Genomic DNA, 16,030 nt, shown 5'->3' with positions numbered 1-16,030 from the left:
GAATCCCCCCCCTCACAACACTGACATGTTTGCTCTACATCCTCTATCGGCTATTTTGAAGTTCATTAGTTGATACGATTTTTCTTGTTCAGCATGTACTTTGCAATTTCTTCTCCCTTTGCCACCTGCCATTTAAGTTGAAAATTGCCTTTCAAAATGCTTTCTGTCCTCTTAAGTAAAATTAGGATCGATTCTATTATTAATTTCAGTTTCTTACAAGAACCTATTTCTAGAAAATCTATAGTTTTCTTTTTTTGATGCTATTTTTATCAGGTTTGATATCAATGTTATATTCCCCTCAAAAACTCATGCATTTTTTTCTACAACACTAGTTTTATGAAGCAACTATAACAGGGATAATCAAACACAACCAAGGGGCACTAAAAAAGATCATTGTTTTGGGGGCCTGAAACTTTTTTGTAGAATAGTTTATAAATTTCTCAATCTTTAATTAAGAAATTGGTTTTAATTTTCTTTCTCTATTGGAATCAATTTTATTCAGTAAATCTGGCATCCAAACTTCAGGAAGCACGGGGCCTGGGAAATGGTTCTGGATCCAAGGATCTTAGCCCAGGAGTTAAACCATGAGTAGACAAAAGTAATTTGTTAGCATAAAGTTTTACCACTTTTGAAATGCTACAGAACTCTCTTCCAAAGTAAAGTGCCTTTTTTTGTTTTCCCACAGTTCCTAGAAGTATTCAGTGAATGTCAAAATAGGAAATTAATCACTGCTCTATTAGAGGAAACTTTGTTGAATCTATATTAGAAAAGACATTAAATACTCTGGCTATGTACAAAAAAAGTTTAAATACTGTAATCCCGCCCTCACCCTGAGTGTTCTGTGATCACCTTTTTTCAAACTTCTTCCTGTCCACTGTAAGTCAATAAATTATAGTTCTAGAAACTCTGCAAAATTTATCTTGGCTTTCTTTCCAGTGATGTCCTTATGTTGGATTGCATATTTATACACTGCTTTAAAAATTTGGTTAAATGTTACCAACTTAATCCTGGTTTTAAAAAAATTGTAATGAATGCCTAGGTGGATTTTGCAGTATTACTAAGTCATGTCAACATCTATCACGGTATGTATATTGTGCGAGAAGGTGACAAATTAAAAAATCATCAATGACATCACATTGTATATTGAATAATTATGGTTAAAATGTTTTGGTAGATTTTATTCACATAAAATTTTTAAAATCATAACAAAGTCACAACTATGAATTCAAACAATATGGTCAAAATATATTTAACTTAAGGCACTACACACAAATTTCTTTAAAGCGCACTCATGTCATTTATTTACATAGTATTTTAGGAATTTACAATAAAAACACATTTCCCATCTCATCTTTGTCCTTCATTTGTAGCTTTATATACTCACAATGAAGTAAAAACCTCCAAATAAAAGGTATTAAATGCAATTATCCTTAAAGCTTACCAGATACGGGCAAGAGAAGGAAATACCCAAGAACAAGGCAAAGCTTTTTTTAATCCTTTAATGTTCCAAGTATCTTTCAATTCATATACCAAGCTTAATGGAACAATAACACAAAACCAGTGGTACAGAGGACTGAAATAATTTTTATTCTATTGCTGTTTACCAGAAGAACTTGCACATTAATAATAGCAGCAGAACTGTCCCTACATTTACATAAGTAAATGTACTTATTCTGAATTCACTCACTGAATTAACAAACTTACTAAAAAGTTTTCCTATTACCTTTGAGTATTGTCATAAACAGTTAAATCCTTCCTGGAGCCAAATACTTTCTACCACCCAGAAAACACAGAAGCATATTAGTCAATTATTTAACAAAATACACACCAAGTGAAAAAGGCTGGCTTTACTGAAATATTTTCTCAGTGTACTAGAGGAGTCATTGGCTTTAAGTGATCATTTTTAAAGATACAACTGAATTAACATAAAGTTCAATATAATAATATATAAACATCTCTTTGATTAAATACTCTTCTTGTCCCATCAACATATACATAAAACATTTACAATTTTTTTTTTTTTTTTTTTTTGCGGTACGCGGGCCTCTCACTGTTGGGGCCTCTCCCGTTGCGGAGCACAGGCTCCAGACGCGCAGGCTCAGTGGCCATGGCTCACGGGCCCAGCCGCTCCGCGGCATGTGGGATCTTCCTGGACCGGGGCACGAACCCATGTCCCCTGCATCGGCAGGCGGACTCTCAACCACTGCGCCACCAGGGAAGCCCAAACATTTACAATTTTTTTTTAATTCAAGTTAGTATTTTCAGAATGAAATAAAGAACAAGACAAATAGGTCTTTTGTTCAAACGGCTGAGACACTGATGGGGCATCCCTTCCTATTCCATCCTCCATAAAATCCACTCACAGGATGGATGCTATGGACCGATTTCTGAAACTCATAACTGCCAATCAGGCCAGTACAACCACTAAAGCTCACACCACTGCAAAGACCAAGCTCTCCTCAATTAGTATTTTAGACATTTCAAAAAAATGCTCACTGCTTTAAATGTGACTGTTCTCCTGTCTTTTTTTTTTAATGGAAATGGAAGTAGAAAGAAATTATTCTATTATTTTGTTCAGATCAACTATTAACCTTTAGGATAACTTTTATGTGAGGCAAAAACATCAGAAATAAAATCTGTCAAAAAGCAAAATGAGTCCTGGTGGTTTTATTTGTTTATTATGCTGTTCTTAATACAGCCACCTACGACTGCATGCATGGACTATTCATGCAGGGTGTAGAAATGCTTCTCAAGAACCCCAAGTACAATAGGCACCAAATGCCAGGATCAGGAGATCAGCAATGACCACAGGATGAATTATATGTTTGATGACTGGCACCACTGTTCTCGACCACCACAGATAATCAACATTTAAGTGGGCTGCATATTTACTGCAGGTTATCTTTGTATCTGTAAAACAGTTCCCTAGTTTATTTTATATTGTCAAAACTTTAAAGATCGCACTAGTAAAATTAAGTGCTTGCCTCAGCTGTTGATGAATGGTTCTTGAACCCAATTTTTCCTCTAACAGATGGAATCTCGTCTGCCACAATTCAGTTTCTTCCTACTAATTATGATTGTTAGAAGGTACCACTTAGCAAAGCTAGGATAACAGTTATTCACAACAAATCCTTCGCTCTGAACAAGTATGTTTTAAAAAATATGAGCAGAGTGATTATTTCTATGAACCAAATATGGGAGAAAAACGCAGAGGCAGCGTTCAGGCTACTGAAGGTTAACAGAGTCCTGAGAGTTTCTTCAGCCACTTAACATATGATTCATGTAAAAGATCAAAAGATACTAAATTCCATTTTAAATTTAGCTACCCTATAGCCTAAAAAGTAAGGCATAAAATTCCCAAAGGTAAATAGAAAAATCTCTTTTCCTCATTCTGACCCAATCAAAACCAGATTTGTAGTCAGGTCATACATTTCTCGGCAGCGCCTGGAGACCTCTGGTTACAAAAAACAACATGAGAAAGTTAAAAATGGTAACAAAAATTAACGAATTTTTAAAAATTATGATTTTACCCTGTGAGTTAGAAGAAAGTACACGAAAGTGAAGTGCAATTATAACCTTTCCTGAGAGCTGGGTTCTATGGGGATATGGGAGGCTGCTCCCAGGCCATTCACCTCCCACCACCTGCTATAAGTCACACAAAGTCTGTACACACATACATGCAACACACTGGCACATACATACACACAATTAAATAACTTACACAAAGGCATTGACTACAAAGTGAGAAAAGCACTTTTCCCTATTTTCTTAATTTCTTCTTAGCAATACTCTTCAAAAGGTTTAACTTTTGAGGCTTCAATAGCTTAAGGGTCTTAACAGAGACACACTGGTGAAGAAGACTTAGGCTTTGTATCACAGGGTCTTTGCTTGTTTTCTATAATAGTTTTTCTTAAAATAATTTCTTCATAATGCTAGATCTTTTCTGCCTGCTTGATCCATTTTAACTAACCATCACAGAGAATTTCCTACCTCAAGGGTTTACTTGGGATACAAACTCTATTAAAGGCACATATAAAAATATAAGAAAGTTTTCCTTCCTGATACACAAAATCCACACATTTTATAAAGATTTCTGTTGTATAATTTACAAATGTAGAAATTTATTCAAAAAGCATACCCACTAAATTTTTGCATATTTTCATCTAAAGATGTGTCTAATCTTCATTGCAAAAAAAAAAAAAAAGGCAAAGGCAGTATTTTTCTTAAAAAAAAACCTTTCTAGTTAGGGAAACAGTTGGTGTTAACTAATGATTTACTAGCAATTTTTTCTATGGTCAGAGTTTTTTATATTAGCTAATGCTGCAAAACAAAACACAAGGAAAAACAAAATAATTGTAGCATGCTTGGCCTAAGATCTTTGTCTTTCAAAGTATACTTTTTCATAGTTGTAACACCATTCCTTGGGTGTGTCCTAATCACAGCCACTTTGTATAAACCCCAGCACATGTCACCCAATTAAAGGATCATCATCATCATCTTGTAGCTGAAGTCGGGAAAATGGCCGGGGTCCAGAGAGTCTATTCTGCATGATTATGATGAGGCAGGTCAGAGTGGTTAAGACCAAGAGCGCACCGATAACAATCCCTATGGCTTCTGGGAGATTAATGCACCACTGGTCCACTAACAAACACTTAGTATGACCAAAGGTTCCATTATTGGGACGTGGCTTTAATCCCAGGATGTGGCACATCATTGGATAAATATCCACAATGTTAATGGTGCTGTGCTGGTAGCCTTTGTGAAATGCAGGACCGTGGGCAGCTAGAAGCGGATTCATACTAGGCAAAGAATTATCATAACCATGGTCACCTACTGGAAAAGAACAAGATAATGTTAGTAAATAGAGCAGCTTTTCTGCTACAAAATAACTTGCTTCTAGTGTAAATACACTGGATTCTTGCCAGTGTAATTCCCATTAAAATTCTGCTTAGTTGGGCCAAACAGGCGCCAGAAGTAAAATGTTCTGTCTTCTTCAAGTCAGCCATGTCATCTATTTCACACACACACGACCCCCACCTTTTCTCGATCGGTCATGACCTCAGGCTTTAAAACTCTCTCTCAGCCTGATGTGCTTCTCTCTCAGTCCCAGCCCCACGTATTTCACCTGCCAGTGTCCAGCGCTGTTTGCACAAGCCCACTGCAAACAGCACCAGTGGTGAAAAGAGTGGTCGGCCTGAGGGTCCTGAGTAACTGGGGAAAGCAGAAGTGAGTAAAACCAGTGAGTGGCCAGGAAGTGAGCCTGCAGCCTGACCTACGTCAGCTGCTCCTGGACAAGGCACAGGATGTGGAATACACCACTGGTCTACTGACAGCTAATGGACACCTCAACATCTGGAGGGCCAGGGGATTCTTGCCTTGAACGTGAAGTCTAACCTGGTGACTCCAACTTGTAACTCTAGTCAAAGTCTAACTCAGAGAAAAACCTGACGGCCCCTGATATCATTCCAATACCAGATTCTCAAGTTTTCACTTTATTTTTTTAAATATTGCCTTTTAATGCAGACCAGTTACATTTAATAAGCTCCTACTTCCATACGAAGGGCAGGTGACTAAGTGATGAGTGTATCAGTGTTACATATTCTTTAATCGTATGTTTGAAATATTTCATAATAAAAACAACCCACGTGACCAATAAAAAGCATAATATAACATCATACATAGGTATTCTGATTTCAGTAATATAAATGAATATGATTATAATGTGAATAATATAAACCATACGATTTAATAATAAAAATATGCATTTGTATGTAACAGAGAAAAAGATTAGAAGGAGGAAAACACCCACAATTAACAACTGACTGTACTTCTGTATTGAAGGATTATGGATAGTTTTTGTTCTCCTTTCTGAACTTTTCTGTATTTTCCAAGTTTTCAATAATTAGTATACAATGTAAGTATCAATAATACATAAACTCTAATGGCCCTCAGTCTTATCCTTGCCTGATGCGTCTGAACTGCTATAGATCAGGGATCTGCAGACGACAGCACCTGGCCAAATTTAGCCCTCCGCCTGTTTCTGTAAAGGAAGCTTCATTGGAACACCCCATGACAGTTTGTTTATGTATTGCCTGTGGCTGCTTTCCCACTATAAAGGTAGGATTGAGTAGTTGAGACAGACCAGCTGTCCCACAAAGCCTAAAATATTTACTATTTGGCTTTTTACAGAAAACTTTTCTGACCCCTGCTATGGTTTACAAAATCAGATTTTTGAAAAATGTACTTGAATTGAATTTACCGTATGGGTAAAAAGCTGTAATTCTCCCCTATACATTTCTTCAGTTTGAGGAGAGATTTTGATCCATCTGTTTTGTTTACTTGGTCGATTTTTGTTTGCATACTTTCTGGTTCTTGCCCAGTGTTCTAACTAGCTGTAGCACTCAGGTAAACAATTTCATCACTGGGGAAAGACTTAAGGTTACTTGGACAAAGTTTTTTTTTAACACACAAAAAGAATTTGAACTAGCTAATCTCTCCCCTTTTACTTTGTTTCTTGACTTCTCTCTCTTTTATTTTCTTTGTTTCTTTACTACTCTCTTATTTTTTACAAATCAAGAGAACCAGCCTTGAAAGTTACTGACAGTAACTGAAGTTTTTGTAAAAAAGTAAAACTACTCCTTCACCCTTAAGATCACCCAACCTTCTAATCTAAGGATGAAACTGTGGTTTCTAAAAATTGCTCTCAGATGAAAACCTGAGAATCACCTAGTTGAAAATCAAACTAATTATATACTGTGTGAACATCTCTAAATCAAAGTATCCTGTTAATGGAACAATGTCACAACGTGTGATTTATCCCTAGGATACAAAAGAAAAATTCTAAATAAATACTTACATTTTGGTGATGATGTATTTAGCACAATTGTCCAGCCTTCATCAGCAACCAAAATAATAGGTTGAATTCGATCGTTATGTTGGTAATGAAACCTGGCAGGAATGTCTTCTTTGAGATAAACATTCATGTGAGGGTCACAGATTTTCAGTTTGTTATAAACCTTTGTTCTGTCTGGAAGAAAAGGAAACAGCAAAGGGAAAAAGTCATGCTGACTGATAAGGAAAAAATATTTCTAACTAGAATAACTGGAAATAAGTCCTGAACAATGTTATCTATTAAAGCCCTTTAGTCATTAAAAACAACGGAGCAATAATAATGATGTAACAGTGTTGGGGACACACATACATACACACACACCCCTTTCCAAGCATTCACATATCTCTCTTTTCATTTTGTGATTATCCCTGGTGGACTTTTATACAAAGAGGACAAATTTCACATCTAGCTTCCTAAGTAAATATAAACTAATTACATATTACTGCTAATTACTAATTCTAAGATCAGTAGATGAAGGGTATATCTCACACAAAAGTCCAAGATGTTTTTTAAGGATAAAAATTTCCTTTTTCCATTAGTGTAAATAAGTAAGAAATATATCAACAAGGACCTACTGTATAGTACATGGAACTATATTCAGTATCTTATAATAACCTATAATGGAAAAGAATCTGAAAAAGAATATATATATATATATATATATGTAAAACTGCATTTCCTTGCTGTACACCAGAAACCTTATAAATCAACTATACTTCAATAAAAAAATAAAAATTTTAAAAAAGAAATATATCAAAAAGCAAGGAGGGACTTCCCTGGTGGCGCAGTGGTTGGGAATCTGCCTGCCAATGCAGGGGACACGGGTTTGGAGCCCTGGTCTGGGAAGATCTCATGTGCCACAGGGCAACTAAGCCTGTGCGCCACAACTACTGAGCCTGCGCTCTAGAGCCCGTGAGCCACTACTACTGAGCCTGCATGCCATAACTACTGAGCCCATGTGCCAAGAGCCCATGCTCCGCAACAAGAGAAGCCACCACAATGAGAAGCCTGCACGCTGCAACGAAGAGTAGCCCCCACTCGCCGCAACTAGAGAAAGCCTGCGCGCAACAACGAAGACCCAATGCAGCCAAAAATAAATTAATTAATTAAGAAAAAAAAAGCGAAGAAATAATCCCTTTGAACCTAAACCTTAAGCTAATTACCTAAAAACTTATACATCAGGGGAAAAACATAATCCCACTCTGAGTGAGTATAGGAGTGTATGGCTGTGAACTACAAAAAGTCTGAGCTTCATTCTTTTACAAAACCCTTCCTCCTCAATCAACTGCCCCATTCAAATATTCCTTGGCTAAAAGTTTACTTACTTATTTTGGGAAGTATTGCAGCAACTGGGGTCAAGTCTATAAGAGTGTAGTCTGAGGGGTCGATGCAGAGATCCAAGTTTATCAGCTTGTCCTTAGAACACTGGGTCATCCCATGATCACTTGTAATGATCACATTAAGATCTTCCCACAGTCCTAACACCTTGAGTTTGTGAACTAGCTCACCGATATGGTCATCTATTTCTTTCAACACTCGGCGCATGTTTTCTTTATCTTCAGGGCCATATTTGTGGCCACTTGCGTCTGGCTCTTCCCAATAGAGTGCTGCAAAGGTGACAGGTGGGTTCGAATTGCTCAGCCACGTGGAGACATTACTGAGTCTCTCCTCAAATGACACTGAGGGGCTGTAATTCATGAAATAGGAAGGTGTGGTATTGTGAATGGGCACGTCGGTACCAGGCCACATAGCAGCAGCACTTGATCTGTTTTCCTGAAGCTGATTGGTCACCCAAATAGGGACTGCCTCATTCCACCAAAAAGGATCCTTGTCATTAATGTCAGAAAAATGTTTCTTTGTGATGACATCATACATGGAATTAGCCACAATGCCATGGCTTTCTTCATACAGGCCTGTCACAATGCTGTAGTGGTTTGGAAATGTTTTTGTGATAAAGACATTTTTAACCTGCTCTACCAAGACACCTTCTTTGATAAAATTCTGGAGATGAGGAAATTCATAGTTGTGTAGATAGTCAGCTCTGAAGCCATCAAAGGATACCAGTAGTAACTTGGGTGGCAAAGTACAGGAAGAGTTCACTCTACAGCCAGTTATAAGTCCAGAAAACAAAAATATCAGCAATAACTTCATAGTGAACATGCTGAAGGAGGGCAGTCAGGGTTCCTAAAATATAAAAACACAATTCATAAGTAGTAATGCTATTTGAGTTGGATTAGGTTTCAAAAGTTTAGTCATCAGGAGAAGAAAACCAACATTTATAAACTTTTTATACACCAGCTTTACCTACATCAACTTGAAAATTAAATAACGTCACTTACTGAAAGATAACTGAATAAAGTGGGAAAAAATAAAAATTGCCTTTACTTGTCCAGTTATATGTCCTGCCCCATTTTTCATGCTCTGAAGGGGATATGGGCCATTCTTGTGCTCCATACAAATGGGTTGCCTTGTTTGTTTGCAGCAGCAAAAGTTATTCTAAAGGTTTAATAAGAACAAACGAAGAAACAAAAACAATCCTTTTGCACAAAACAGAAATAACGCCAAGCTTTCAGAGGCTCCAGAGAGGGCGATTATTTTTCTAGTTTAATGACTGGTACCCTATAGTTCCTTTTAATCCACAGAAATAGGGGGTGGAAACTCTACCACACTGGCTCATCATCAGTTCCTGTTGAAAAATACTGGCATGAAAAAGGGGAGTAAGTAATAAATATTACTTGAGAAAAAGGTCCCGCCTCAATCTGAACCTGCCCAATATTCACAGGAGGCTGACAAACAGACAAAGCCTACAGGAACTTGGATGCCACGGTAATTTCTGAAGAAATGCAACAGCTGTTGAAATGCATTTCATCACCAATTCCCTTTTAAACTTCCTTTTTACTGTCAAAGACATACAGTTGGCCCTCCATATCCACGGGTTTTACATCCATGGATTCAACCAACCGTGCATGGAAAATCCAGAGGGCTGACTGTATTCATGTACTATGCCATTTTATATAAGAGACTTTAGCATCTGCAGATTTTGGTATCTGCTGGGGCTCCTGGAACCAATCTCCCTGCAGATAATGAGGGACCACTGTAACTCTCCTGCCTAACACCCTAGGCTCAGAGCGCTCCCTGATTTTTTGGTTCTTTTTTAACAATCTACTGATTACAAAAAAACAGATTTCCCCAAACAAATCTCACTGCCTTCAGGTTCTATCTTCTTTGGTTCCTAAGAAAACAGGATATGTAATTTAGGTAGAGTGAGTCTCCACTGCTGCCATACTCCTTTTTTAAAATTATTTTTTAATTTTTTTGCCACGCCAAGAGGCCTGTGGGATCTTAGTTCCCTGACCAGGGATTGAACCTGTGCCCTCTGCATTGGAAGTGCAGAGTCTTAACCACTGGGCCGCCAGGTAAGTCCCCTGCCACACTTCTTCAAGTCCCCAGTGCCTCCTGTCCAGAGCCCTTCCATCTCTTAACTGACCTTCCTACCTCGATCACCTTCCCCTTACTCACCCAACATCCGCTCCCAACTTAACCTTCCCAGGAATAGCCCTGTCCATGACACTTCCTTAATAAAATCAGTATCCAAAGTCCCCCAGCCTATACAGAAACACCTCTGCCTGGCATTCAAGTCCCTCCATTATCCAGGCACAACTCACGTGCAAATTACTATGAAACAGTTACAGAAATCATGGTCAACCTTAATTCCCTTTTACCACACAGTGCTGTCACAGTCTGTCTGAGATGTATTACAGAGACAATAATCGTGTATCTAGGTGACCTATAGGTGACCTATAACAGCTCTTCAGTAATAATTTGTGTTTCCAAACCTCTTAAAGTTGCTTTCTACACATGAGTTCTTTGCCCAAATACTCTCTTAGGTCAATAAAAAAAATCATTCAATAAATAATATAACTAAAGTCTAAAACACCAAAATTTATGTATGTGCCATTTTTCAGAGGACAAGGGCTTTATACTTTTCAAACATAAAATACTCAAAATAGGGGCATAAATAATCCAAACAACGAATCTGGATGTCATCTTGGAAGAACAAAGACGAGCTTGAGTGAACTCTGTTCTACAACACCACAATTTCTTGTAATGCTGTGCTTGAGACCCATACATCATAAAGTATTGTTTTTAAAACTAAGCCCTTTGAGGAATCATGTCACAGTATGTCTAAAACTTTTCCAACGGAGTTCCTCTAAGAGCAGAGGGGTGCCGAGACAACTGTATATCCACATGCAAAAGAATTAATTTGGACCCCTCAGCTCATACCATGTACAAAAATAAACTCAAAATGACCAAGATTAAGAGCTAAAACTATGAAACTCTTAGCAGAAAATATAGGAATAAGTCTTCATGACCTTGAGTTAGGCAAAGCCTTCTAAGATACAGCAACAAAAGCACAAGTGATGAAAATCATAAATAAATAAATTGGACTTCACCCAAATTGAAAGCTTTTACATTTCAAAGGATATAATGGAGAGAAAAGAAAACCCACAGAACGGGAGACAATATTTGCAAATCATATATCTGATAAAGGATTTATATCTAGAATATATAAAGAAGTGTAACAACTCAATACTAAAAGTTAAATAATCCAATTAAAAATGAGCAAAGGATCTGAAAAGATATTTCTCCAGCTATAGAGATGGCAAATAAGCACATGAAAATATGTTCAACATCATTAGTCATCAGGGAAATGCAAATCAAAACCACAATGAGATACCCCTTCACACCCACTAGGATGGATATAATAAAAAAGATAATAACAAGTGTTGGCAAGGATGTAGAGAAACTAGAACTTTTATACACTGCTGGTGAGAATGAAAATGGTACAGGCACTTGGAAAACATTCTGGTAGTTCTTCAAAAGTTTAAACAGAGCTACCGTACGACCCAGAAAATCTACTAGTAGGCATATGCCTCAGAGAAATTAAAACACAAGTCAATAATAAAACTTGTACACAAATGATCACAGCAGCATTATCTCTAAGGGCCATGAAGTGGAAACATCTCAAATGTCCGTAAGTGATAAATGGATAAGATGTGGTATATCCACACAATGGAATATTATTTGGCAATAAAAAGGAATGAAGTGCAAATATATGTTATAACTTGGATAAACCTCTGAAACATTGTGCTAAGTAAAAAAAGGCAGTCACAAAAGATCACTTATTGTATGATTCTATTTAGATGAAATGCCTAGATAGGCAAATCTATAGAGATGGAAAGTATATTAGATTTGTCTGGAGCAAGGGGTTGAGGAGAAATGAGGAGTAAATGCTAATGGGTATGAGGTTTCTTTTTGGGGTGATGAAAATGTTCTCAAATTGACAATTGCACAATTGCACAATTCGTAAAACTGTACACTTTAAATGAGTAAACTAGACAGTATGTGAATTTTACCTTAATAAAACCATTATATTAAAAAAAAGAGTAGAGAGAAATGAAATTGTAATCTTAAAAGCATCTGGATTGTCCTGCCACAAAACAGGAAACATCTGATGTTTCATCTTACCTCAAAAATTATGTGAAATGTGTACTCTATACCACAGACCTGAGTTTTTTAACATGAATGTGTTTTACCCCATTTCCCAAGTGCAAAACAATAAAACAAAAACCCGTGTCTGCCCCTCTCTCACACAAAATACATACAAATCAAAATCTTTCTTCCCCAAATCTTGAGTGAATAGGAGGGTCAAGGCACATGTGCTGTTTACCCTGGGGTTCACTAACCCCTTAGCACACTGCTGGATTCTTGTCCCCAGACTTAGAAGCACAGACAAAGTGGAAAGATTAGAGGCTCTGAAATCAGAAGGATCCCAGAACTTGAGCTCACATTTAGTAGATGGGCAACTGTGGGCAGAACTACCAGCTTCAGTTTCTGTGTTTGTAAAATGCGGATACATAAAGTGTCAAACAATAGGCTCTCAAATTTAGTCTCTTTTTTATCCACAGTTACAAAGCTGTTATGTTAGGGGAAAAGTCTGTACTGTGACAGGCGGAATGATACTATTGTGAAACTATAAAGTAGACAGAAATAATTTAGGCTAACCTCTTCTTTTTACACAGGATGAAGATGAAGTCCCTGGATTGGCCAAACTCAGGAAGCAATTCGTAGCCTTACTGTCTGTACTCTTACTAATTTCAGGTCCTTAACAAGTTTATAAATCTAGTAACAGCGAGTTTACAAGTCTAGTTTTAATCTCCAAACTATGAACGGAACTTTTCCTGCTTTCATTAATGGTGCCTGTATCTATGTCTACTGCATTCTGTTTCATCCCAACAGGAGTGTTAAGCTATAAACAAAACACCAGTGAGAAGTTCTCAAGTATTTCCAAGGAATAAAAAAATCACTAACTGCTACATTACAAAGCACTGGGAGAAATTCTGTAATTTTTCAAACCAAAAAGATATCAAAGGGAAGGAAAAAAAGCAGAGTCACCGGAACTACACCCAGATAATCCCAACAGAAGTTGTGTGTAGTTTTCTTCAATTCAGGGGCCAAAACACACTCTACCTCATCTGGGATGACTTTCTTACTTGGATGAAATGTATCTCGGGCAATTCTCACTGGCATTCTTAGCTGAAATTGGGGGAGTGTGACAGTTAAAAGATATGGTGAAAGCTATTTGCCACCATTAGCATGCCATCTGCTCTGTAATACAAAAGTCTTATTCTAAACACTTCACAAATACTATTTATAATGAAACTCTTATACAGATTTAAAATAAAATAAAAATAAAATAGCATTGTCTATGCACATAGATAACATTGGTGGTTTTCCCTAGATTATTATTATTAATTTTCTTGATATTCTAAAGAAAAACTAAAACTACTCTCTGAAAGACTCTGTTTCTTAACAACTCTAGGATTCTAAAGTATTCTTCAATTTTCCAGCACATACAAACTTTTCCAGCATCTTCAAAACAGCTACACTTAATCTTACTTTCTACATATATTATTTCTTTCTACAAAATAACTCCTTGTGTACTTCTTCTGTGTTCATCAAATTTCTCCCAAATTATATTTTGTAGCTGATTTAAAAGCAAGGAGGAGATATTTATATTTTATATATTTTAGTTATAAAATATCTCCTCCCTGCTTTTAAATTCGTTTAATTTCCTTAAAATAGCTTGGTACAACCTCTGGAAAAAAAGGAAAACAGAAAAGAAAACCGGAATATTAAAAGGAGCAGTTGACTTTCTATAGTACTGGCAAGGTTTCCGGCTTGGGTCCACCAGATGGCCTGGTGGTTAAAGAAGAAACCCTAGTGGAGTCAAGGCTGGTATAAACCTGAATCTGCTCGTGGTCACTAGCTGTGCTTCACGTCTCTAAGCAGGACTTTCCCCATCTGTATAATGGGACGACGCTGTGATCTCACAGGGTTGCAGTGCCCAGAAAAGGAAGCGTTATTTGTAAAATGCTTAACACAGTGTCCGGCCGATAAAAAGCAATTCAGTGTTATCTTTCTTGTTAGGTTTTCTAGGAAATTCGTTTTTAAATTTGGTGTGTCACTCCCATCAACTCTAACCGAATACTCAGGCGGAGGCAGGTCGATCGATACCTTGTATAATCAAACGCCCGCCCCCTCGGCCTCCACCTCTGTCCCGCCACCGCCCCCCGCCTCCACCCCATACCCCACCGTCCACCCAGTCCGCGCCTACCTGCTCAGTTTCCTATCCTCTTCCCACCCCGCCCTCCGCCGCCCCCAGCCAGGTACCTCCCGGCCGCTCCGGGGTCCCTAGCGGCTGTCCGCTAGGGGGATGTGTGTGTGTGTGTGTATCAAGGGTAGGGGATCTCACCACCTCTATTTTCAAAGCCCCTAGTGGACGGGGGAGGGGGTGGCATTTCCCTCCGGAACGCCGGGCGCGCTAGGCTCACACTCACCCGCTACCGCCGCTTCTCTGCAGCACGCGGAACCCGGCGCGCGCGGAACCCGGCGCTCCTGGGTCTTGGGAGCGACGGAGACCTGAAGTCGCAGGAGCCAGACCAAGCTCTTCCTGAGGCGCCTGCGCACTAGCGGGCGCCCCCCGCTGTTAACAGCCCCTTCCTCCCTGAGATTCGCGCTACCCGAGCCGCTCCGAGGGTGCTCGGCTGCCCCGCGCGCGACTGCGGAACAGTTTTACAGCTCTCGGGGACTCAGCGGGCAACGGAGTGTGAGACATGTCCTCGGATTGGACACCTCAGCCGCCGTCGATGTAACTCCCTTTCCGATTGGTTGGATTCAGGTACAACCTGGAGACAGAGGCCTTGTGGGGGTCGAATTGGATCTAGTAGGAGAGGTTAGTTCCACTCTCCTGCCACGCCCCATTTTCTAGCGTCCCAGGGCTGGGTGCCCTTCAGGGGACCTGAAACACAGCGAGTCCCTGAAAGGGCACCTGGCTATTGCCAACCTCAGGCTTACTGCCATTCTCCGTTCGCCCCTAGTTAACATGCACCTGGCGGTAAGGTGTCTGCAGGAAAAACGACTTTGGCAGCCCCAAGGCCCAGCACGAGTCTAGAGCAGCTTTAGCCAGTTCCGGTTAGTTGGGAAAAATACAGTGTGGCTCTACCAAAGCAGTATGTGTCCGTGTTGCTGGAGAAGTGATCACCGTATTACACGCGAAGTGAGTACTAGGCAGTTTATGAGTAAGGTTGCAAGAAATACAGAAACACGGTCCTTGCAGTAGGGAACTAGGAATGGCTACCAGCTGAGAAATGGGCGTTTCTTTTTAACACATATGCGTGGGTCTGGACCTTTAGTGTATAGCCATTACCAAGACCCCAGAGTCTGGAAGCAGCTGCAGAGACAATTTGGGGCTGGATATTTTCTGTTGCTTATTAGTTTGTACCTTCAGAAGTTAATTCCAGTTTCAAAGCTCAAGGCTGGCCTGTGCACTGGTGAATTGGGGCATCTTAGATCCGTCCGTGGGCTGCCAGAGCTGAAAGGAGTGGCAGAGGCCACGTTGTCCAGTCCCTACGATCTGCCAGACCTGAGTTTGAATCCTCACTCAGCAGCTGAGCAATCTTGGGCCAGTATCTCCACCTGTTTGAGCCTCCATGTCCTCATCTGCAAAACAGGCCCTCTTAACAGTACTAGCCTCTTCGGGTTATTATAAAAAAAAATGAGGTAAAACAGTAAAGT

At 39.0% G+C, this 16,030-nt stretch overlaps 1 protein-coding gene across 3 annotated transcripts; it reads right to left on the bottom strand.

Annotated features, from left to right (window-relative positions):
• Nucleotides 1-1,153: 1,153 nt before the first annotated feature.
• On the bottom strand, nucleotides 1,154-15,034 carry ENPP4 (ectonucleotide pyrophosphatase/phosphodiesterase 4). 3 transcript variants are annotated; one of them, XM_082638204.1, is made up of 4 exons: nucleotides 14,794-15,034; nucleotides 8,218-9,076; nucleotides 6,857-7,027; nucleotides 1,154-4,833 (listed from the first exon to the last, which is right to left on the bottom strand). In XM_082638204.1, exons 2-4 carry the CDS (start codon nucleotides 9,050-9,052, stop codon nucleotides 4,469-4,471), a joined length of 1,371 nt encoding a protein of 456 aa, XP_082494330.1. In that variant the 5' UTR covers nucleotides 9,053-9,076; nucleotides 14,794-15,034; the 3' UTR covers nucleotides 1,154-4,468. The 3 variants fall into 3 exon arrangements, with proteins under 3 accessions (XP_082494330.1, XP_082494332.1, XP_082494331.1); XM_082638206.1 differs by lacking the exon at nucleotides 14,794-15,034 and adding an exon at nucleotides 14,712-14,762; XM_082638205.1 differs by lacking the exon at nucleotides 14,794-15,034 and adding an exon at nucleotides 14,571-14,648.
• Nucleotides 15,035-16,030: the final 996 nt, after the last annotated feature.

Source organism: Mesoplodon mirus, assembly GCF_964341445.2.
Source record: "Mesoplodon mirus genome assembly, chromosome: 12".
In the NCBI taxonomy this organism is placed as follows: Eukaryota; Metazoa; Chordata; class Mammalia; order Artiodactyla; family Ziphiidae; genus Mesoplodon; species Mesoplodon mirus.
Note: the sequence above shows the minus strand (reverse complement) of the source record. Positions and strands in the feature narration are given on the sequence as shown.

Coding starts and splice junctions, on each gene's coding strand:
- ENPP4 (XM_082638204.1), bottom strand. CDS start 9,052: ATGTTCACTATGAAGTTATTGCTGATATTTTTGTTTTCTGGACTTATA. Junction 7,028..8,217: donor TGCAATACTTCCCAAAATAA/GTAAGTAAACTT, acceptor CTTTTCTTCCAG/ACAGAACAAAGGTTTATAAC. Junction 4,834..6,856: donor AAATACATCATCACCAAAAT/GTAAGTATTTAT, acceptor GTTCTTTTCCAG/TAGGTGACCATGGTTATGAT.